Source organism: Euprymna scolopes, chromosome 32, assembly GCF_053919585.1.
Source record: "Euprymna scolopes isolate OS-2025 chromosome 32, ASM5391958v1, whole genome shotgun sequence".
Taxonomy (NCBI): domain Eukaryota; kingdom Metazoa; phylum Mollusca; class Cephalopoda; order Sepiida; family Sepiolidae; genus Euprymna; species Euprymna scolopes.
This window is the reverse complement of record NC_136513.1, coordinates 43,780,686-43,805,399: the sequence shown is the minus strand read 5'-3', so window position 1 is coordinate 43,805,399 and position 24,714 is coordinate 43,780,686. Positions and strand designations below refer to the sequence as shown.

The 24,714-nt window shown below is 32.7% G+C and overlaps 1 protein-coding gene across 1 annotated transcript in view; it reads left to right on the top strand.

Moving 5' to 3' along the window:
- The first annotated feature begins 1,519 nt into the window (after window positions 1–1,519).
- LOC145256313 (lysocardiolipin acyltransferase 1-like) overlaps window positions 1,520–24,714 on the top strand; it is a 173,748-nt gene continuing 150,553 nt past the window's right edge. The window contains exon 1 of the mRNA XM_080115042.1: window positions 1,520–2,720. Coding sequence (XP_079971168.1) covers window positions 2,544–2,720 — 177 coding nt within the window. The 5' untranslated portion in view covers window positions 1,520–2,543. The remainder of the gene's footprint in view (window positions 2,721–24,714) is intronic.

The window sequence follows — 24,714 nt, the reverse complement described above, 5'->3', positions numbered from 1 at the left end:
GGCACAGATAAAGAGTGGGGAAAATTATTGATAGTGTTTTCAGCTACGAGCGTTTCTTGTGAAAGTTTGGCAAGGGGAGACCATAGATTGGAGCTCAGACGGGCAATTGCCATGAAAATAACGATAAAGCAGAGATATGCTCGCAACGTCTCTTCTGTGAGAAAGTGGTTGGTCTCAAATACTTAAAATTGTCTATCCTACTCTTAACTAGAAATATCTCAGTCACCACAATACCACATTCACTCTAGATGTCCTACTTAAGTTAAACCCATATTTGAGAAAGTTTTATTGAATTATTTGCAGTATTAACATTTCATTGGCGAGGGAATGGGGAATAAACAAGAAACAACAAAAATTGGTTAGTAAGCCCCCCCCCCCACTCTTTCTAAATAATAGACCACACGTTGTTTTTAAGTTTGCCGCAAACAAGCAGGTCAATCTCTAAGTGGAAGTAGAATCTAAGTGTGGCTGCAAAGAAAGACGTGGGGGGAGTGGGGCGGAGTCCTTCTAAGATACATTGCAGATAATCCCAAGGTCAGGAAAGTATCCTTTAAGAAACCTGTGATTTTTACATTTTTTGTATAGGATTTTTGAAAATTTTGTTCCAGTTTTCCTCATTCTATTTTTGATTTGATAAATTTGTAGATTGACACCACTCTATCGAATCCCTGAGATTCTACTTTTTAGGCGATTGTGTTGTACATTATGAACAATTTGCTAAAACGATGAAAAAACAAACTAATAAATAATTTTTTAAAAATTTTAATTCATAGTGGAAGGGATCAGTTTCGTGTATAAATTCACCGTAAAATGACACCCATTTATGAGTCATAGCACTGTTAACCGATTTTTTTTTTTACCACTAACCCTAAATCCGAGTGGCAATGTCATAATCGCCTACAAACTTAGCACCTTCTGCCCCTATAGTCGCTAGAATGGCCCAGAAATGTCGGATTATTTTGTGTCAAATTTGTCTGCGAAAACGATCTCTCATTCTAAAACCTAAAATATTTTTCCAACAAGTTTTTCAGGGTGCTTCAGTGCTTCACTGCTTCACGCGTTATCCCCCCCCCCTCACTTTCTAAAAAACGTAGAATTTCATTTGGGGTAGGGCATGATTTTACTAAGAGTGTTAATCTACAAATATCCAGCTGACCCCCACCCTCCCAATAAAAATTGATCCAGTTTTGACTGAAGTTCTCCTCCTCTGACCGAGAACAGAACAGATGTTGTTGCACTTCCATAACAAGGTCAGGAAAGTATCCTTTAGAAAGCTTGTCATGTTTACATTTTCTTATTTAATTCGCATTAGTTTTCCCTTTTTTTATTTAAGTAAATATTCCATTGTTTACTATAACAAAAAATAGGTGTAAGTTACGTATAGACGAGAAATACGCACACACAGACACATGGTATATTGCCTGATAGTTTCGGCGGTTTATCACGATTAATTTACAGCTATTTAAGTCGTGTCTTAGCAACAACAAAACGATAAGGCGAAAATTCATACACTTAAGTTAGAAAATATCTCTTTTCGTTCAGACGTCAAAGTAGTTAGTTCCTCTTCCTCCTTGTTTGTCCGACTCCCCCTCCTGTATCTTTAAACTCTTTTACGCTCCCCCCTCTCTGTCTCTCTCTTTGATCTAGAATAGAAGACTTGGTTCCTTTGACCGCTACCCAAACAGACACCGACCCCCCCTCCTCCCACCCCCGCACTACATCACTCCAGACCTCCTCCACCTCTCTATAGAATCCTTACCTCCTACTTTTTTTTCTTCGTACCGCTTTGCTCGCAACACATTTTAGATCTTCCTCTCTCTCTTTCTTTCTCTATTTGTCTATCTATATATATCTCTCTCTCTCTTAAAAAGACGAAAAAAAAAAAAAAACACGCACACACAACAAAAACATTCTTCGAGTTCGGTCACCCCCTTTTTTTTCTCGATATCGTGACCCCTTTACTTGTATCTCCCTTCTCCGTCTGGAAGATTTTCATACCAACAAGTACCCTTTCTCGCCCAATGATCCTAAGTCCAGTTGATGTGAGCGGTTCAATCGTTCTTTTGTGTAGAAGAAGGCGGTACCAGACCTTCTGTTATACAGGAGCAGCAACAGCAGCAGCAGCAGCAACAACAACAACGCGTATTACAGCAACAACAATAACATAATAATAATAATGAATAACCAAGGTGTAAAAAAGACAGCATATTTAATTTCAATGCAATATTAAGCAAACGAAAACAAGTGCCCGTCAAGTGCGAGCCATTCATGTGACGTCATCAAGTTAAACACACTATTATTTTTAAAAAAAATTACAAAGCCAAGTCAAATTAAGTATACATACATAAAGAAAAAAAAAAAAAAAAAAAAAAAGAAGGCAGGTCTCCTTACAAATCTTTCTCTCCCTCACTTTTTTTTTTTTTTTTTTAATTTATTTGTTATCTTTTCCTTGTGCAAGAACCGGTCGGCGGTAGATTCGCCGTCATTGTGCTGTTGAGTGATTCATTCATTATTTAATATTTGGTGAATGACCGGCGAGGAAGATGACCAGTGGCTCGGCAGTGTGTCTTGGAGTGGCATTCAGCTGTCTTGTGTTCCTTAGCAGTACTTTTGGCACATTGTTCTTGTTGACCCCCGTCCTTCCGGTCACTTTGCTCGAGCCCATGTGGGGTCGATGGTTACTGGATTCTATCGTGCTCTCGTGGAAACTCTATGTCGTGGTAAGTGGAGTTGTATACATAACATATGCATGGTCCTTTCTGTTTTTATTATTATTTATGTAAAAAAAAAAAAAAGAAAAGGCGAGTTTATAGAATCACTCCCGTTTCCTATCGGCTATTTTTTTTTTTTTTTTTTTTTTTTGTGGGTACCCTAGGAAATATATCTACCCCTTAGAAAACAACTGATTAGAGATTAGAGTGGTTCTATAAAATTATTTACCAAAAAAAGAAAAAGGTGGGGGAGATTTTAATTTTATTAACGATTACTGTTTTCACTTCACTTCCGGTTGCCCCTCTCTCATGTTAATAATATCGATATTAGTAATAACATTGTTATTTAGTCTTCCTTTACCCATTCTGTACTTTCATCTAACAATTTAATAAGCAAAAAATGACATAAAAATTACTTAAATACGAAGGAGGAACAACCGGAAGTTAAGTGGAAACAGTAATCGTAAAGATAACCGGGATTTTTGCCTTTTGGCATAGAGACTTTTAACGCAAAAAAGTGAATAAAAAAACAAAAAAAAAACAATATTCTATTTTGTTCAGGGCTATTACTACATGTTAACAACCTGGAATACAACTTTAGATTTTTAGAGTAGAGTTCACTTTGTTATAACAGCATAATCTACGATGATCAAATTATCCAAACGTCTGCATTAATAAAGTTGTTCGAAAAATCTTGCGTCGTCTCTATGTGTGTTTGTTTCTCGCCCATTCGTAACTTTAACAGTAATTTTGGCAGAATAGAGATTGTGCTATTTATAGCATGGTATTTTTACAACCTAACCCAGCGTAACCCTCCCGTGTTAAGAACGGCTTTCGAAGCTGGAGCTGGGGTGTTTATTCCGAAAGCCGTTCTTAACATGGGGAGGTTGGGGGTGTTTATACTACTCTGGGTTAGGTCGTAAAAAATTACCTATTTTATTATTTTTTTTTAAATAGGATTTTCAAGTTTAAATCAATTTTTGCCGTTGTTAGGTGAAAGCACAGAATTACAGAACCCTCTTCCCTTATAATGTGAACATTTTCTCCCCCCCCCATTTAAAAAAAAAAAATTAAAAAAATAACATTAATATTTCAGCATGGTCCGTATTCTGCGTAAGTATCACTGGTGGGTGGACCTGAGGAATCTTGTCCCCCTCCTCTATTTTTTATTTGTGTCTTTTTTTTTCATTTTTTTTTTCTTTTTCAGCGGATTATGATCGAATGAACACTAGTCTACCAGATCATCAAAACAAAAACTGAAAAAAAGTCAATATTTCAATATTTGTATAGGGTGCTCATTTTCTAATGCAACGTTTTCGTAAATCGATCACCAATTTTAGAACAACTCGATGTTTTTAAGCCAAATTTTGCGAATTTAGCCTTTTTAAGGTAGTTTAGCCTTTTTTTTTTTTTTTTTTTAACCGAGATTAAAAAAAGGCTAAACTGCTTAAAAACGGCTAAATTTGGCCTAAAAACGTTGTGGTTCTCAAATGGGTGAACGATTTACTAGAACGTTGCACTAGAAACTGAACCCCCCCCCCCCGTATAAATATTGACTTTTTGTTCATTTTATTCGATAATCGGGTAGACTAGTGTCTATCCGATAACAATCCGCTGGATATAATATATATATATATATATATATATATATATATATATATATATATATAAAATAGAGAAAGTGGCAATATTCTTCAGGTCCGCCATACCACTTTGAAAAATGTACGTTGAATGTTTTGGTATTTTTATAGAACATATTTTCAAGTCGTTAAAAAAACTTTTTTTCCTCTTTTTTTTTTGTATCGCAAATTATTAATCAATTTCAATTTTAAATTACGACTTTTTTTTTTTTTTTTTTTTTTTTTTTCGTGGTTTAGGATTAGTGTTAGGGTTAAGTCTAAGAACAGCATACAACATCCGATTGGAGACGACGGGAATGATTCTATCAAATTATTGAATATTTTTATTTATTAATATTTATATTTATTGGGACCCAAAAATAAAACTAATTGTGGTACTTATGCAGTATGCACTGCAAGTTATGCAGAATATGGATCGTGCTAAAATAATACTGTTATTATTAAGAAACACATTCTTAACATCGGGAGGTTGTAACTATTCTGTCTTTCATATAACTAACTATTTAATGAAAAGATGCAGTAAAGAATTGAAAATACTATTTAAAAATAGCACCGTTCTCAAACTGCATAAGTACCCTAATTTTTAAAAAAATCTCATTTAAAAAAAAAAATGTAAACATGGCTAGGTTATCACGGTTTTAATCGTCTTGGTTATGTTTTTGAATGCGACTTACAAAAACAGTTCATTATCCATGCATTAACGAAACTTGACAATATATCGTCTATCCAGATGTGTGTGTGTGTGTGTGTGTGTGTGAACGTGAACATTGACCATATTTTAAATTGTTTTTCCTTATACCTTCAACCCAGACAACATTGTGTAGGCACAACAAATTTGTTTATAATACACGCTTTTAGTCAAGTGTGTAAAGGTCTCAGGGGATGTGTAAAAGCAAGTGTCATATTTACACAAACACTAAACACAGCAACAATCAACACGTACGCATAGGAATTCGATTTGTTCTAATACAGAAACCATAGTATTATTTCATTCATTCATTCATAAATTCATTTCGACATTTTAAACACATTTTTTTCCTTAATGAGTCGCTCGTTAACGCGCAACTAGAATTTAAAATGTTTATTTTTAATAGTTTATTTAATTATTTATTTTAAATGCATCGAAACAAGGTGGATCGTAAAATAATGTACTAACTTTATATATTTCTTTTGGGTGGGTAGGTAATTATATTTTCTAGAAATAAGTGTATGAATTTATAGGCTCTAAATAATCTATAGTTATAATACGAGAAATGCAACATTTATATCACTTTTCGCCATCCGTATTTTTTTTTTTTTTTAATTTTTAAATTTTTATTTCGCTAAGAACCGTATTTGCTCTTTAAAACAGACTTTTGTTAAGTTCGATAACCGTTTATGTTGCCATACTTTTAAGCATAAGTAACGGGGGATGAAAAAAATATGTTATGAAATGTGGAGACAGAATGTCTGAAAGACAGTAAAATCATTTTTAAAAGTTTCTGTGCTAAGCACAAAAACACTCCGCTTTGATTGTTTTGGTGTTTAAGATAGTCGACAGATCGATATTTAAATATGTCGTTTCAAGCAAAAACAACAGTACTTAATTATCAAGTCGACAATAATAATAATACATAAAAAATTACGAAAATTCATCGAATAAAGCAGCTGCTATTTAGTATTCCATCGCTGGTCTTAAAAAAAAAAGTCCGCCTTTAAAGTGTCGAAAAGGGAGATGAGTATGGGGCCTGTATTCGCAATCTTCAAATGTTTACATCTAGGGAAAATGCAATTTTCCCCAATTTTCCGTAAAAAATTACTTTTAACTATAAATTTTCTACTCGATGAATTTTCGTCATTTTTGGATGCATTACTATTTTCGACATGACAGTTTAGTGCTGTTTTTACTTAAAACCATATCTAAAAAATTGATCTGTCGACTTTTTCTTAACAAGCACCTTGTTTTTCATCTCTTGTCTTTATGTTCATTGTTCGCGAATTGTTTATTTTAGTCTTACGATTCCCCACGATGATGAAACGCGGAAGATTCTGTGTAGCTTAATTGCCATATAATTTTATCAGTTACTACCTATCTCTACTTTAGTATTGAGCAGTGAGAGTGAGCACTAACCCGTGAACATTTGAAAATCGACACATAAAATATTTCCTTATAGCATTTTCTATAGATATTACATGAAATATACAAGGGTCGTTCGAAAAGTAAAGTCTCCTATTTTTTTTTAAATTAAAACGTTGAAGAGCTACGAAGATGAGAGTGGTACCCTTAAAACGAGCGACCTTTTGCACTCCAGTATTTATTTTCTACATGGTCACCACCATTCCCAATGTACTCTTGCTAGGAATTGATGTACACATCCATGACAGGTGTTGTATGGTCTCACACCGTCAATATCTGCAACAGAGAGATTAAACTTTTAGGTCATGAATGTATAAGTTCAGTCATCATAACAATGCAATTTCAAATCCCTATCTGATCTATTCGGGCGGAATAAAAAATAGGAGGCATTACTTTTGGAACGTCTTTCGTGTGGGATAGGATTATTACTAGGCAATAAATTAGCCGTTCCAATAGTGTAGTAGTGGCTCCAAAGAGTCTGTACAGATCGAAACCTCGATTTGCCGATGCCAACCAAAAACACTCATAAATGTTTAATTAATCGTCACAACATCAATTGAAGAACGGAAATATTTGATATCTTTAACCTCACAGGCTGAGTTTCTAGTGTTTCCATGAAACCGAAGGAATCGATGGACGATCAAACTAATGTATTGTTTGTTGATAAATGTATATTTCACGTTAATTTCATGGTGTACAATTGTTCACGTTTTTATAGTGTAAACATATCAATACTACTGTTTGGGCTGAAGATTATGGTGTTTGTATAGATCAGCCCCCATGGATGCTGGTATTAACTTGATAAAATCCGGCCACGAGTTACAACAAACAGCTGAAAGACCACTATACAAAATGAAACCCGGATTCCTGAAACGAATTTATTTACGTACATTGCGATTTTTACTGATATATTTACATTGGTGTATTTTCAAATTGCTGCGTTTTGCCATGACCGTTTAGTATTGTTGTTTTCGTCACGATTTGTTGTTAATCGTTACGATTACTGTTTCCACTTCACTTCCGGTTTCTCTTCCTCTTGTTAAGAATTGCTAATAATGTTGTTGTTATTATTATTATTATTATTATTAATAAACTCCTTAACATGAAGAGGAGCGAGAGTTTCTTCTACCGATTCGGTACTTTTACCTAACAATTTAATAAACAAAAATATAGCATAAAAAGCCAATTAAGCACGAAGCAGCAACCGGAAGTAAAGTAGAAACTTGAAACGTAAATATATCCTGGTTTGTTCTAGCCTTTGTGTCTTGGTCTACGAAATTCAAAGAATCGTTCACCTCTCAACAGACATTACAGAAACAAATAAAATGTTCGCGTGAAATGTAAAATTTTACTAGAAAAAATAGAATTTCCGCGTGACTGGCAAAAATAACACAAGAAAACAAAAATAAAAAGAAACGATTTGAAAAACAAAAAAAATATTGCGCGGTTATCTTTATTATTACTGTTTTCAGTTCACTTCCGGTTGTTCCTTTCGTTTTTAATTAACTTTTTACGGTATCTTTTGTTTGTTAAATTGTTAGGTGAAAGTATAGAATATGTCAATAACCCCCTCTTCCTATGTTAAGGAGTTTTTGAACAATAACACACACACACACACACACACACACATATAGTGAATAAAGGACAAAAACTATATTCCAAATTTCACCATGTTGACCATCTTATAGTTTATTCCTTTAATTCAGTTGGCATTTACAATTCTTGACGGTATCTGTTTCATAGCACAAAATCAATCACTTAATTATTATATCAATTAGTGAATCTATTATGCGCTTAACTCATTAAAAGAAATAGCAACAATCAATCCGTCAAAAGGAAATAAAGTGTGATTTGATATGATTAAAATCCGGAAATTGGAAGAGAAGCTACAAATACCTTTTAATATGTTTCCATTACGCCATTTTGAATTTAATATATACATTTTGAATATATATATATATATATATATATATATATATATATATATAAACATGGCACGGGGCAACCGGAAGTGAAATGGAAACAGTAATTGTTAAGATAACTATAAATACAATGCAACACTGTTGTATATCAATTTTTTTTTCCTTTTCATAACTGGGACTCTAGTCTAGTTTTGTGTGGTCGCTTATTGACTGTTATCATTGGTTGATCTATTATAAGTACAACAAACGTTTCTCTGACCTATTCCTCGGCTAGGGATTTTTATCCTTGGTACTCCCAAATCAACAGAAATTGGAAATCTACAAAGATCCGGTTTCTGCTGATTTTGTGGTGGGGATTTAGTTCTGTGCAGTTCTAGGAGGTCCACCCTCCCAGGCTTTGCCTTCTCTCTTTGAGTTTATGGCTAATCGCCTGAGTCATCTTCATCGAGGAATGCCAACAGGGCCGCCCGGGCACTTTTTGCAGGTCAGAGTGGCTCTCCTCTGGGGTGCTGACTTTTCTCAATCCTACTTTTTGCCATAGTGTATAATTCTTGCACTGAAAGAGAACTAAACAAGTCACTTATTCCTATAATTTGGATTAATCAAATGACTGAGTTAATACTTGAAAAGAAATCTGAAAGATAATATATTTTCATGGTTGAAACGTTTTGTTAACGGGGAGGAGTAGGGATATGATGATGATTTTAGTTGACCTCAAAAAGGGCAACAATGGAGAAAATTCTACAAAATTAAATCAAATATTGGCATCCATGCAGTTTAGTTAACAGCTGAGAAATCTATAGCAAATATATATATATATATATATATATATATATATATATATGTATATGTTAGGGATGTACCGACTATCAAATTGGTCAATCACTGATTAATCGGCCTTTGATAATCAGCCGATCAATAGATTTTCTAATGCCGATTTATCAGCAAATTTTGTTACCATGAATGATACTGATATTAATTATATCGGAAAGGAAGACGAATTAACTCACTCTTTTGCTTGCCAGTGAAAATTTATCAAAGAGACATGCATTGCTAAACCATATGATCAAATGACGTGCTGTTAACGAGTAGACTTTTACAACTGCATTGAATTTGAGGCAAATAGATGTAAGCATATGGAAAATTTCCCTCCTTTCTCATCCTATCAAATTTTTTTTTTTTTTGCTTTGAATTACTGTCAAAGAAAATTATTACTTCATCTTTCAGTTTTTATGTTGAGGAATTGTACAGTAAATTGTGACGATGTGCAAACCGAAAATAAAGCATTCTTCATCAGTCATACTCTTGTTCCTCATTTTTGGACTCTTGCTACTATTACATTTTTTTTATGGTTTAGATAATGTATATTTTATTGAGATAAATTACTAATCAGATATCAGATGTAAGTAATTTAAATATGTAAAAAATTAACTAAACATTGACAACAACCTTCAACCATTATGGCAACCAGTTTCTGCTGGAAGTATTTTGATAGCAATCCCAAGAATAAGAATACAGCTGCTTGCAAGTTATGCCAAATCAAAAGGTGGCAAATCAGTAAAAACTTTTACAATGACTAATATGTTAAACCATCTTTGAAATGTTCGTTTAAAAGAAAGCAAAAGTTGCAAATAAGAAACGGAAGCACAATGAATATCCAGGAACAAGTGGCAGCAACTATGAGCCTCCAGTGAAACACCAAACTACTATAGAATCAATGCTGGCCAAAAAGAAAAATTGGGATATTAATGATCACAGGTCACAAGAGATTCATTATCTGATAGGAGAAATGATTGCTGTTGGTATTCAACCATATTCTGTTAAATTTGACATTGGATTTAATAGGCTTGTTGCAAAACTTTGTTCAAATTACAGCATTTTATCAAAAACATACTTCACTGCAAAATCATTTTCGATTTACAAAAGTAAAACAAAAATTCAACTGTTTCTTGCTGAAATTAACATTTCATGAATTACAAACATTTTGCCAGCTACAACAATGCTCCTTTTCCAAGTTTGACAGGCCATTGGTTTCCAAGTGACTTTGAACAGTGCAGAGCTATGCTTAGAATGGTTCCATTCCCTAGTGCACACACAGGTGCAATAATAAGTGAAGAATTGCACAATGTTTCAGATGAGTAAAAAATCTTCAATAAAATTTTCTTGCGAGATTCAAAAACAAATATAGTTGCTAATGTCAGAGGATGTGATTTCGAATAACTATCATACATTGTAACTCAAGCTGTGAAGACAACGATTACATCATCGAACAGAAATACAGTTTCTCACTTTAATCGTTTTCTATTAGCAATTAGTAAATTAACTGAAATACAAGATCAGCTTAATTTGGAAAAACAAAACTCATTCAAGATGTGATCACATGGTGGAATTCAACATATTATAAGTTGAAAATAAATTAAGAACAACAAAAAGCTCTTGTAATGTGAGCTGTTGATAAGATTCCTACCTTAACAACTTCCCAATGGAGACTAATTTAAGAAAATATCCAGTTTCTGAGTTCATTTGAAGAAATCATCAAAGAAGCAAGTAACAGAACTTCAACTATATCAATGTTAATACGTATAAATTTAGCTGTGAGGTTATTTTGTCAAAAGCTGTCCAATCTAATTCTAGTATTTCTGACTGGAATCCTTCTAACAAATGTTGAACAATTCAGGTTATCAATCAAAACAAGATATCAAAGTGATAAAACTTGTGTATGTCTACTTTTTTAGATCTATGATTCAAATATTAATTTTAAAAGATTGGCATAGAAAACATATTTAGAATTGGATTTTACATCTACTTTCCACTGATCAACATTATACACTACCCTGGTGAAGGTGAAGAGGCACGAACATGTGTAAATGATAACATGGCAACTTTGAAAGCAACTGGCAAAAAAGTAACCAGTAAAAATGTCACAAAAGATGCTTTCATCACTCCTAGTATAAGAAAACAAAGTAAAAATACAATTATTTCTAATTAAATTTCGGCCTTCATTTTTGAGGTGTGAAAAGTGAGTATTGCATCATTTATAATAGCAAAATTTGAGGTGTGAAAAGTGAGCATCATTTATAATAGCAAAATTGCACTGATGGACAATTTTTAAAGTATCATCAAATAAAACTGAATAAAATGATAGTAAATATGAACATTCAATATAATTTTATACATAATGATTATTATGCCTATTTTTTTAAAAACAATTCCAGCTGCAACTTACTTCATTATAAGTCGATAAAAATGATATGCTCAATTTTGGTGGCGAAAGTAAAGTACCAAATGTCATAAACATATACTAATTTCCAAATCATATATCACAATAACTATTAAAAGATCTGGAATATTGCATGCCTGATCAACACATATTGAAGAATGCTATATCCAAATGTCAGCGCTTTACACCATGCAGTTCTTAAATTGTATACTCAAGAAAATATAATAATTTTATGTAGAATTTTTCACTTTGTTTACCATGGCAATGTAATTAAGTAGATGTACATGTTCAACATAAATTTAATCTATATATATATATATATATATATATATATATATAAGTAGGGGTAGGCTATAGAAACAAAATTTTTCAAATAAATGCCAAAAGTGGCTTATTACCTTCATTTATATGTAAATAGATGGGAACAAGTGATTTTTTTCAAAACGGGTCAAAATTGGAGGGTCGCTAGCCCCAAACATGATTTGACTCTGTCGACGCGTGAAAATGGCCCAAATTTCGCCCCCGAACACACTTAATCATTTATTGAAAGCCACAGGGTGCATTTTTTGACTATAAATGCATTTGTATCATTAAATCTAACATTCCCATTGGCTATCCCACAAGTATAGGGTTTTTTAGGGTATCTCAGAGTCCAAAATGGGTCAAAATTAGCCAAAAATGGTCGGAAATCACAGATTTTCCAAAATGCACCTCCCAAGCCACACAAGGTGCAATTTTTGACCATAAATGGCTCTATATCATTAAATCGAACATTCTCACTGGCTATCCCACCTATATAGGGCTTTTCAAGGTATCTTAAGGGTCCAAAATGGGTGAAATTTACCCAAAAATTAGCCAAAAATGAACGAAAATCACGGATAATCCCCAAAATGCAGGGATTATATCTCCTCGGGCTCCTATAAACACTCCTGTATGGCTTTTTACAGTTGGAAGACTGAAATAACCACCCTGTTATCTTATCCATTTGTATTTAGGGTATTTAGAGATCTTTGGGGGATGTAAAAAGGGTCAAAACAATCCAAAAATGACAAAATTACGCTTTATGGTACATAACATATGAATCATTAGTTCATTCATCAATGATACTTTTTAGAAACATCGTAACTTTACTACATCAACTTCTCAGAAAGTAATTAATTGTAAATTGAACATTGAATGTCAATAAAATGCTGTCCAAGAAGAGTTTGAATTCATATTGTTCTCATAGTTACCCCAAAATTGATGAAAATGGCCCTCGATTCGCTATTTCTCGATTTGTAACCAATATATTGAATAACTTGATAAAAGGTATGAGTAATTAGCAAAGGAATTATTTTGTTATTTCAAGACACAGCTTCACTTCACATTACTTTAAAATCATTCAACAGTAAAATATCAATATAATGCATTAAAGAGCTCGTCAATCACATCATTATTCTCTAGCACAAATACTGGTTTTCGTCTTGTCAAGTTCCATGCACCAATGACATTGCACGACAAAAATTGAATTTTCAATGTCTTCTGCTCTTCAATTCGGGAAGGATACTGCCATGTTTTCTTTCTATTGTCGTTGGGAAGTGACATGTGTTTGGGTGGCGATCTCGGTACATGGGACAGTGCTACGGATTGTACCCGATCTGTTTAATGAGTAGTTCAAATTGTTTGAGGTATCATGCTCTGGCAATTGGTCACTTATATCCTCCACTTCAAATTGATCATCGTCCAAATCCAAACGATTGTGCAGTTCTTGCTCTGCCAGAAACCGTTCATGTTCCATATCGACGTGGAAAGTGTCAATGAGCCATTTGCGAGAGAGAGACTTTTGATCGACAAAGAATCTTCGTTCATGTACATCAAATTCATCAGGATTCACATCTTTTGAAAGTATATTGAGAAGGACATGGTGCTCTCATTTCCATTTAATCATATTCACACGTCTGGAACCCTTTGCTTTGTAGACATCTTTGTCGTAAATTTTTAGCGATCGATCAAGTTTGTTTTATCCCAGGTATTGTAACATAACGAACATCACTTCCAAAGGCTTTCTGCCACAATTGTAGTAATCGCAAGGAGAACTGGTGAATATGATTTTTCTGTGTTGTGGTACCATATTTGGCAGCATGATGTTGCACAGCTTGAATACATTCAGCCTCAGTTGGAAGAGAATCAAGCAGAAGATAAGTCCAATCGTCGTAATTATAATCTTCGTCAATCTGCCCTGCTATACCAGCCATGTTCATTGCATTTTACTAACTGAAAAAGAAAGCAAAGTTCAATCAAATTCACAATTAATGCAATGCAATGTTATCGTGTCTATTTAAAGATGCCATTGCATTGTTACAGAAAGAAAACATTTCCTTATTTGGTAATTTTCCATCTATAACTCAAATTAAGCCCTTTTTGACAACCTATGTTGATTCTTAGGGACTTTTTGACTCTCTTTGGCTAAATCGGCCATATTTAGCCCCTTTTAAAGGTCCTTATACCCCTCATTAACAGTGCAAAAGTTAGGAGAGTGCCTGCTTCAAGCATTTCCCAACAGTTTCTGCCATGTAGAGGTGTCTTTGGGCCCATGGGAGGTGCATTTTGGAAAATCCGTGATTTCCGACCATTTTTGGCTAATTTTGGGGTAATTTTGACCCATTTTGGACTCTGAGATACCCTAAAAAACCCTATACTTGTGGGATAGCCAATGGGAATGTTAGATTTAATGATACAAATGCATTTATAGTCAAAAAATGCACCCTGTGGCTTTCAATAAGTGATTAAGTGTGTTCGGGGGCGAAATTTGGGCCATTTTCACGCGTCGACAGAGTCAAATCACGTTTGGGGCCAGCGACCTTCCAATTTTTACCTGTTTTGAACAAAATCACTTGTTCCCATCTATTTACATATAAATGAAGGTAATAAGCCACTTTTGGCATTTATTTGAAAAATTTTGTTTCTATAGCCTTTACAATGAGTTTTTACAATGAATTTAACTTATATATATATTATGAAAAAGAATTAAATCCTTATAAAGTTGATTCTTCATTTAATCGTCAGAACAAGTATTAAAAATACATGGAAATTTACATGACTAAATGAACTGATTTTTTAATTTCTCCCACGCGAAATCTGTAAAGTGAGATAAAAAAATGGAATTATTTAAAATTCAGGTACTTATGTTATAATATTTTTGCATATTCTTATAACAAATCATTCTAAATCTAATTTAGACAGAAAAAGTAAAATAATTGATTCAAAAACTTTAAAAAAAAATATTTAAATGTCTTATCCGTCGAGACAAAAATGGCGGCGAATGTTTTTTTTTTTTTTTTTTTTTTTTTAATTTAAAATTTCTATCAAAATAATAGAAAAAGTTTTATAGAAGTACGTGCAAAATGAAAGCTGATGCTCAACATAAAAATTTACTTAAAAATTCACCAAAACTCAGGGAATTAAGCAATTTTAATGAAATTTTGGGGTTTGTATTACTGTACACACAGATTCGAAAAAGTTGTCAAAAAACAAATATATAACAAATTAAAAGTTATCAAAGGCAAGATAAGTTACTTTTCTGCCAAACTGGATATATTTTTTGTGTTTTTATTCAATGTAACATGTTTATTCAGCTCGAAAAACATACAGTGTTTACCGATGTATTGGACAATTCAAAATGGCGCCAGACTCTCTTTAACACGGTAAGTTTGGGAAAAGGTGTTATAAATAATAAACAAGACAAAATGCTATTAAAAAACACCGAATATATGTCACCCTATGTCACGGTAACATAGTGAGCGAATTTCTAACAGTATTTTGTCTAGTTTATTATTTATAACACCTTTTCCTGAACTTACTGTGTTTAAGAGAGAGTCGGGCGCCATTTTGAATTTTCCAATACATCGGTAAACACTGTATTCTTTTCGAGCTGAATAAACATGTTACATTGAATAAAAACACGAAAATTATATCCAGTTTGGTAGAAAAGTAACTTATCTTGCCTTTGGTAACATTTATTTGTTATATATTTGTTTTTTGACAATTTTTTCGAATCTATGTGTACAGTAATACAAACCCAAATTTTGAGTATTTATGAAATAATAATCACGGAATATAATGAACACATTATTTTTTACTTAAATCTTAGTGGAAATGTATTATTTTGTTTTTAAACAAAAAAATACCTTTACTAGTTTCAGTAATTAAAAAAAAAAAGCATGAATTTTTTTGCTTTTTTTTTTTTTGGGAAAATAAAGCCTCGTAAATTGTAACAATTAAAAAAATATTTAATTCTTAGAGGAACATTACGAAAAAAAGCCTCTAAAGTCCGTATTAATGAATTTGATATAACTCTGATATTATCATTGTTTATTTAATATATTCACACAAAAAAATTATAATTGCAAAAAATATTTCTACTTTTTTTTTAATTTACAAGTTTCACATAATTTTTATATATACCATTCTAATATTTTCCTTGCTTGCATAAATGTGAAACTTTCCACGTAACATAATTTTTATATAATCTTGAAAAATAAAACTTTTTTTCTGAATTTAAAAGCAGGAACATAGAAAAATAATTAAATTAAAAAATGATAAAATTTAGACAAACGTTTACGATAGGAATGTACAAATGCACATCTGGTAGAAAAAAAGAAAAAGAAAAACAGCACCCCCTACCTCCCTTTAACTACCTGACGTCATTTTCTGACAGCCTTTCGACTGTCTAAAATTTTGGGCTTCTGTATAATCGATCTGACGATTGAACGAAGTGGGGAATCTCGTTTTGGGGAGTTAATTAAGCTATTTTTCGTACAAACAATTTTTTTTAAAATTTTATTTCAGTATCTTAGGACTTTACTAATTATCTTTGAAATAGACCCAGAAAATTAATATTTATCTTTTTAAAGGATTTTTACAATGAATTTAACTTCAAAATTTAGCTGAATTAATTAGCTCCCCGTGACTATTTTTTTACGTGTGCAAATATTTTTTCCTTTTGTAAATTAACTTTAGTCTTTAATCTTTCAAATACAGTCAAAAAGTAGTCGCAAACCTACAAAAAAATTATGATAAATTGCTTTTCAAAACTGTCCCCCTATCTTTATCCCACCACCTTTGCCCGTACCTAATTTAAGGGTACTAGTGCACTTATTGATCTGTGCTGAAATAATAACGTTATTATTTAAAAAGCCGTTCTTAACATGGGGAGAGTGTTTTGTAACTATTCTATACTTTAACCGTACGATTGAATAAAAAAAAACATATCAAGAAACTTTAATTAAACTTGGAAATACGATTTAAAAAATAGCGCGGATCAGTAAGTGCACTAGTACCAACTAAACTTTTATATTATTCTGCTTTTCATATGATAAAATTCGGGGTACTTGTACAGTTTAGTCAAGACATTAAAAAATGAAAATATCGAAAAAAGTTTAAATTCTATGTATCCGTTATAGAACGAAGTTCTCCGGAAAAAAATTTCACTTATTTTCGTCAAGTATTTTTTTTTTTTTTTTTTTTTTTTTACAACGGAAAAACACGTTTTTAGGAGAGCGCGTTGAAGGCGGCCATCTTGGATTAAAAAAAAAATTGTTTGAATTTTAGAAATGCCAAAGGGAGATAACTCCAGTTAAAATGCTGACACCCCTCCCCATCTCTAATACTAGCTTTTCTTCCTAAAAATCGAACATTTTGCTCGGTATCATAACAAATTGTTTTTTTCACTGTAAAAAAAAAGCAAACTACTTGATGAAGTTAAGTGAAATTTTTTTTCAGAGAACTTCGTCCCATAACGGATACGTACAATTTAAACTTTTTTTTCGATATTTTCATTTTTTAATGTCTTGACTAAACTGTACAAGTATCTAAAATTCAGGCTTTTATCTTTCGGGAGGGTGGGATTGCTCAAGAATAATGAATTTTAATAGATTTTAATTCGTAGAAAAAAAAAAGACTTGATGTGCCTTCCATTTTCGGCTGTGCCTACTTAATTGTCACGTCGAAAATAGTCATATATTAAAAAATTACGAAAATTCATCGAATAGAAAATTGTTTATAGTTAAAAGTAATTTTTACAGAAAATTAGGGGAAATGGCATTTTCCCTAGATGCGAATATCTTGAAGATTGCGAACACAGGGGACATACTTATCTCCCTTTTCGCTACTTTAATGGCTGACGTTTTGTTTTAACCGATACTTTTTTTTTTACTAAAAACACCATAACAGTTGTATTCCATGAATTTTCGTAATTTTTTTGACATATTAATATTTTCGATGACAATTAAGTAATTGCTAATATTTTGGCTTGAAACGACATATTAAATCGATCTGTCAACTGTTTTAATAAGCATAAAAAAAATTAAATACGGCGTTTTTCGGGGGTAGATTCGCAATTTCCGATATGACGGCCATGAGCAAGTAGATATGGTCCATTTTTAATTTTAATTAATTTTTTTTTTTGTAACCATATTTCAAAAGCTTATTTCAAATAGTACTTTCTAAACTACTACACGTGTTTTCCGACTTGATATTTTGATCGAATTCCAAACAATAACAAAACAAAGAAGCAACTGATGTTAATTTATTTGTATTGTAATTTCTCTGCTCGTGAAACAAAGGACGTTTAATTTGTCGTTCCTTCTCCCAGACTGGAAAATTAAAATACTTTATTTTCAACGTCGTTTGTCCCCGCCCCCCCCCTCCTCCTCCGCGGTGTCTGTTACACAAGGAAAACAATCGTCGATAATCGGTATGGAGGCCGAGAGGGGTTACCTCTGTTTACTTATGTTTATTAATGAAAATATGGTGGAATATAAACAATTTTATAGCATACTGATAATACTGATTATTATTTATTTGTGTATGTGTGTGCCCCCCCCCCCAGTTGTTAATATTGGCTGGGTTAAATCTGACAACAACGAAATGCGACCAACCACAGAAAATTAAACTCAGGTTCCTGAAAAAAAAAAAAAAAAAAAATCCCCAAAAAACAAAAGAACACTTTCTAATTTATTTACATTGTATTTATTTACCAATTCAGACTAACAACTCATTGTTCTAAGGGAGGTAACTCTATTTTACTAAATTGTAAGAAAACGTGATTTTTGTTGAACTACTTCATGTAATATATTTAAAAAAAAAAAAAAAAAAAAAACATTAATAAGAGAAAACATGAAAATGCGATGATCTTCCAGTAATTAAAAAATGATTTTTTTTTTTAATTTTTAATTAAATTTTTTTTTTATTATTGTTCCTTCCTTACAACAATGAGTTGTTGATATTCCGAATTGCATTTTTTAATTTCTAAATTGTTGGATTTCACACTTTCAGTTTATTTTAAATTATTATTAGAGTATTTTTACTACAGACAACAAAACGAAAACGTGGTTAAAAAACAAAACGAAACAAACAAATATATAACAAATAAATGGACGCTTCTCGCTTCTACACTATCAGAACGAAATTTCGGAAATCGTATTACAGAATTTCACATGAAGACAATGATATTTACATATTCCTCGTATTTTTAAGATGATTATATCCCAAAATTACGAAAATCGATAAGGTAGAATATTATTTATTAAAGAAAATAAAAACTAGAATTTGATAAAAATTATCGTAAGACAAGAGAGTTCAAAAGGGAGGTAATATTCCGTTTCGATTTAAACAAGATGGCTGCAATTTTTCACCTGCTACCACGATTAATTTTTTTTTTTTAAATAATTCAGTAATATTTAAATAATTCCGACCGCATAATTTGGAAGCTACCATTGCAATTTATTTGAATTGGCAAAAAAAAAAAAAAAATAATAATAATAATAATCAGTCGAGACCATTGCTTTTTATCTGAAAACTCTATTTATCGTCTACAAAATCTCGTCCCAATAGTGTATAAGCGCCGATAAGTGTTATCAAAGGCAATATCAGTTACTCTTCTACATATCTGGATAAGCTTTTAGTGTTTTAACTCATTTTAAAGCGTTTATTCAGTTCAGAAAACAAGTAGTATCGAGTGTTACGGGAGAACAAGAAAAATGGCCGACACGAGAGGTTCAGGTTCACATATTTGGGAGTCTAGATAATAATCGCTTAAAAATAGAAAATTAAACAAAATATTGATAGAAACAATCCGAATAAATATTTACTGTTACATGTTTTCTTTTTGTTTTGTTTCTAAATTGTTTTGGTGCGTATTAAGTTACTTAAGGATACAGTCGACAGATCGAGCCTTTTAAATATGTCACTTTAAGCAAAAACAATATTACTTACTTAATTGTCATGCCGAAAATAGTAATATATCCAAAACTTACGAAAATTCATGGAGTATAAATTTATTTCGAGTTAAAAGTAATTTTTATGGAAAATGGTTAAAATTGGACATAATAAAATAGTTAGTAGGGGGCTAAATACAGGGGACATAACTCCTAAAGGAATATTTTAGATTACTTGTGTCATGGTGTGAATATTTGTTGTCTATGGCGATGGACATTTTTTTAGTTAAAATACAGCAGCACTGCTGAGCAGCAGTTGTTTTACTCGATGAATTTTCGTAATTTTTGGATATATTACTATTTTCGACATGACAATTGAGTACGTAATATCGTTTTTGCATAAAACGATATATTAAAAAAAAAAAGTCTATTTGTCGACTAAGCACCAATCACCATTGCTTTATTTCAGTTTATTTATATTTTATTGTTTTTCTGCGTGTTTTCTCATAGCTTTCATTTCTTCGTTACCTTTCCCAAAGAGTCATGAACATGTTTCATATTTCTCGAAAAATGGTAGAACTACTGCAGATAATTCGAAGAGCACGTGCACTTAAAATGCAACAATTTACAAACACAAACAAAATGTGCGCGTGACTGCAGGAGGAGTGCACAAAGCACAACGGCAAAAACAACGACAGCAATAAGGTTCTTGTTCAGAATTCAACCTAACTCAAAAATAAATTAAATAAAAATAAGACATCTTGATGTGACATACCCGTTATAGAACGAAAATGTCATATTCCAAAAATTATGTATATTGATCAAGTAGTTACTTTTTATGAAAAATTATTTAATTTTTTTTTTATTTCTTAAATTAAAAAAAAAAAATTTTTTCCGATTGTTAGTGATTAATAGTATATCAGTCATTACACAGCTGTTTTTAAAATCACGGTAGTTCGAATTGAGTTGTCTTTATTTATTAAATATGGTGGATCAAAACAATATCTGGCTTCGTTATAAAATTTGATTGGTGAACGTTTAGGACCCCCCCCTCTCAAATCAACAATTTACACATTTTTCTTTTTACACATTAATCTCATCGATTATAAGCTTAAATTTCAGATTAAAATAAAAAAATTTCACGACTTTTATCGTCGAGATCAGTTTTCAATTATAACGTTCTACTAAATTGAACACGTACTTTGTGACCATCACTGAGAAAAATATTGCGACAATATTTTTCTCAGTGATGGTCATTCACAACCTACTCTTTATATCAAATGGCTTCATTCCTTGTCTGGAGTGATTTCAATAAAAAAATAAATTAAAAACTATCGATTGTGTGATACTCTAAGAAAGCAACCCCCCTGTCATGGACGTGTGTCAACAGTAGATATGCATCATTGAATTCCTTGCAAAAGTGCATTGAGAATGGTGATGACTATGTAGAAAAAAAAATTATGGGGCACAAGAAGTCGCTCATTTTAATGGTATCACTCACATCGTCATAGCTCTTCAACTTTTTGAATTAAAAAGTAGGCTTTGCTTTCGGACTGATCCTCATGGATTGTCTCGTTTGTTATTAAATACCAATCTTAGTACAGGGTGGAACAATAAAGTTGTCGCCCTAAAGAAAACAACACTACAGCTTTATTTTAAAACTTTTTTATTTAAAAAATCAATTCAGGTAACTTGATTATGTAGTAGAGCTGACATCTATTCAATGTAGCTGCCTTCTACCTCAATCATCGCCTTGATATGGGTTCGGAACTGGGAGTGGGAGCATGTCTTTTCCACAATCACCTGTTGGAGTTTGGCAGATGGCAGCGATCAGGCTGTCTTTAGTGTTGTTGGCGGTCATGTTGGTGATATTATCAACGTATGACCAAACAAACTAGTGCAGTAGGTTATGGTCGGAGAAGGAGGAGATGGCAGTGAGAGAATAGTACAAAGTCGTTGCACCCTTTCTGAAACTAAGCCTGGATCTCTTTGGACTTGTGGGTTGGTGGCGAGTCTTGTTGCCCAGCCCAGGGTCTGCCAGCAGCCACCTGATTGCACCAGGGGATCACCACACTCTTCACCAGGTACACTTTTCATCACCCTAGATGCATCCCTGTTATTCGTGGCAATCCAGCGATGCATTTTGAGGGTGCTGACAATGGTCCTGTTGCCATAACTTGGATCGCTAGAGAGCTGGAGTTGTACATAAGCGCATCTTTAATCTCGTTCGTTGAACATTGTGTCACTTTCAGACATGATAGAAAGCTCCTATCGCTCTTGATTTGCACACAACTGGCCAACTAGTAGATGATCTGCAACAAAAAAAAAAAAGAAAACCGGTTTTCATCAAACGGAAATGGAATCATGTCGTCTTTTCTAGGGCAACAAGTTTATCATTCCACCCTGCAATAAATGGACAAGATAAATATGAATCAAAAATTAATTTACTAATACACTAGTAGTTATCTCCCTTCAAATTTGTTAGCGTAGGCCCTTTTCTTCAAGTTTGGTGATAATTTGTAGAGAAAATCATGAGTGAATATTACTTTCTTCAAAAACGCCCACTTGTCTGTGTGTCCTATAAGGTTAGGCCACTGAATAATAAAAGAAACCAAAATGGCAATGCCAAGGTGATTTTGTCTTCAATGGCCCTGCAAAATAACACAAAAATCTCATTGAATTCTCGACAGTCGTATCCAGATTAGACGATCTTGTGCTGTTTATAAGCAAGCTGTTTATAGAACGGGGGAGTTAATTTTTGAGGAGGGTAAGCAGTACACATGGAGGTGTGATATGTTATGGGAAGTGGAGAAATAAGTGCGAATTACATCTGATTCCAGAAAAAAAGCTGTCACTTGGTAATTTTTTAACGCTATTTCGGCAATGAAGGGCCACCCTATTGATATCTTGCCGATTCCTAAGTTTAACAGTGTTGCAACCGACATGCTTGCTGTCGTGGATTGAAAATTTGGAGTTGTATGTGCGCTTTGTGCTTTGAATAATGTTTAGCGTGTTCTACCATTGTGATTGGCCATATATAGGCAAATTTGTAATGAGTAGAAAGCAGATAAAGAACAGATCAAAATTGCACCTATCCCATTCTCCACGTTTTCTTGCATAAAACCTTTGGGGTTTGCTGGCCTTTAAGGCGGATGGGAGGAAAACATTCAGATTAATTTTTTTTTTTTTTCTGGGATAAAAGAAGAAAGGGCCTAAAGGGAGCAGAAAAAAAGAAAATTTTGGCCTTCAGGTCAAGATCATAGCATAGTATCTGCTCTGATCTTCACCTTTTATGTCCTCGGTCAGTGGAGAAGAAATCCTTCATGACGAGACAATTTTTATTTTTGTTCCTATCCAGAGTGCCCCTTTTTGGGGGAGCTGGATTTTCCCCACATTAAAACCTGACCTTGTGTCTAACTCTGCCCTCGTAGGGAGGCAAGTAAATAGGAACATTAGGCCCTTTCTTTCTATACTGTTTCTGGGATTCATGTAATTCATGGAAATGTGCACCTCTTATCGACATTCAATGCTTTGAGACATGGATTTGAACAAAGTTCAGTTTCAGTATAAATTGGATCACGCCCCTTTTTCTTTGCTTAAATTGGATTTTTAAAGTTTTTTTTTTAAATATATATAAATATATTTGTAATCATCGACATACAGTCCTGTTTCGTTGTATCACAACTCATCAGTGCCGCTAGACTAGCACCTCTCCCAAGCCGAGGATCGAACCTAGAACCGTCGTGTTGACAGTCGGCAGTTCTACCCCTCGACCACGGAAGCGGTGCCCGCAATTAATCTGTCCGAATGTCTATTTAAATAAACATCCATCCGCCAATTGTAAAGTGCTCAAACGCTTGTTTGTAAACAAATCGCGAGCTTCGCATTTTTCAGCCAAATTAAGTAGCGAGTGAGATTATTTACGACAGTGCTCAATCCAAAGAGGGGGGCTTTTTAAAATATATTTGTAATATATATATATATATATTTAAAGTTTTCTAATACGTTTTAAAAAAACCTATAATCCATTATCGACAACCTGACTTTTTAGCACGTCTTGTATACTGTCTTCCGAAAGTGTGTATATTTTAGACACAGGTTTATTGATCATCGCTAAAGGTAAAACTGAAAAGGAATAAAAGCATTGTTTGAAAAACGTGTAAATATAAAATGAAGACAGGGCAAAGGCGAGGAGTTTACTAAAAACTTAGAAAGTCGTAGGCTTAATAAACTTACAGAAAATAAAGTATGTTAGACATTAAAAAAATGCTAGAAAGGAAAAAATATAAATTCTGCAAAGTAACAATCGAATTACAAGAGGTTAGATGGAGGTTTCATATATGGGTAAAATCGTAAACAAAGTTTGTTTAGATGAAAGAAATAATACTAAAAAATAATACTAGTATTATTTAATTCGATCTTTAGAGGGAAGAAAGGCAATAATTCCTACCTATGTTGCTCAAAAAGTATGGAGATACTTAAGAGATAGAAAAATATGCCATTAGAGTCATGATGAAGGCAGCTAAAGGGGATAGAAGAGCGAACACCAGAACCTTAGTGATGAGTCTGAATGAAATATCTAAGAAAAAAAAAAAAAGGCCAGCAAAGAGAGATTAATATTAGGAAATCCATCCGACACTAAACAAAACTCTTTTCTTCAACCATCTGTTTCTCCCTGTTGACACCGATATTTTTTTTATGTCAAAAGTGGATTATTGATTAAAAAAAAAATTATTTTAAATAATATCTATATATATATATATATATATATATATATATATATATATATATATATATATATATATATATATATATATATAAGGGTGTCCCAAAAGAAGCTGACAGATTTTTAATTTGATTAACTTCCTCAGTATTTAAGTTATGCTTACTAATTTTTATAGGTAGGTAGA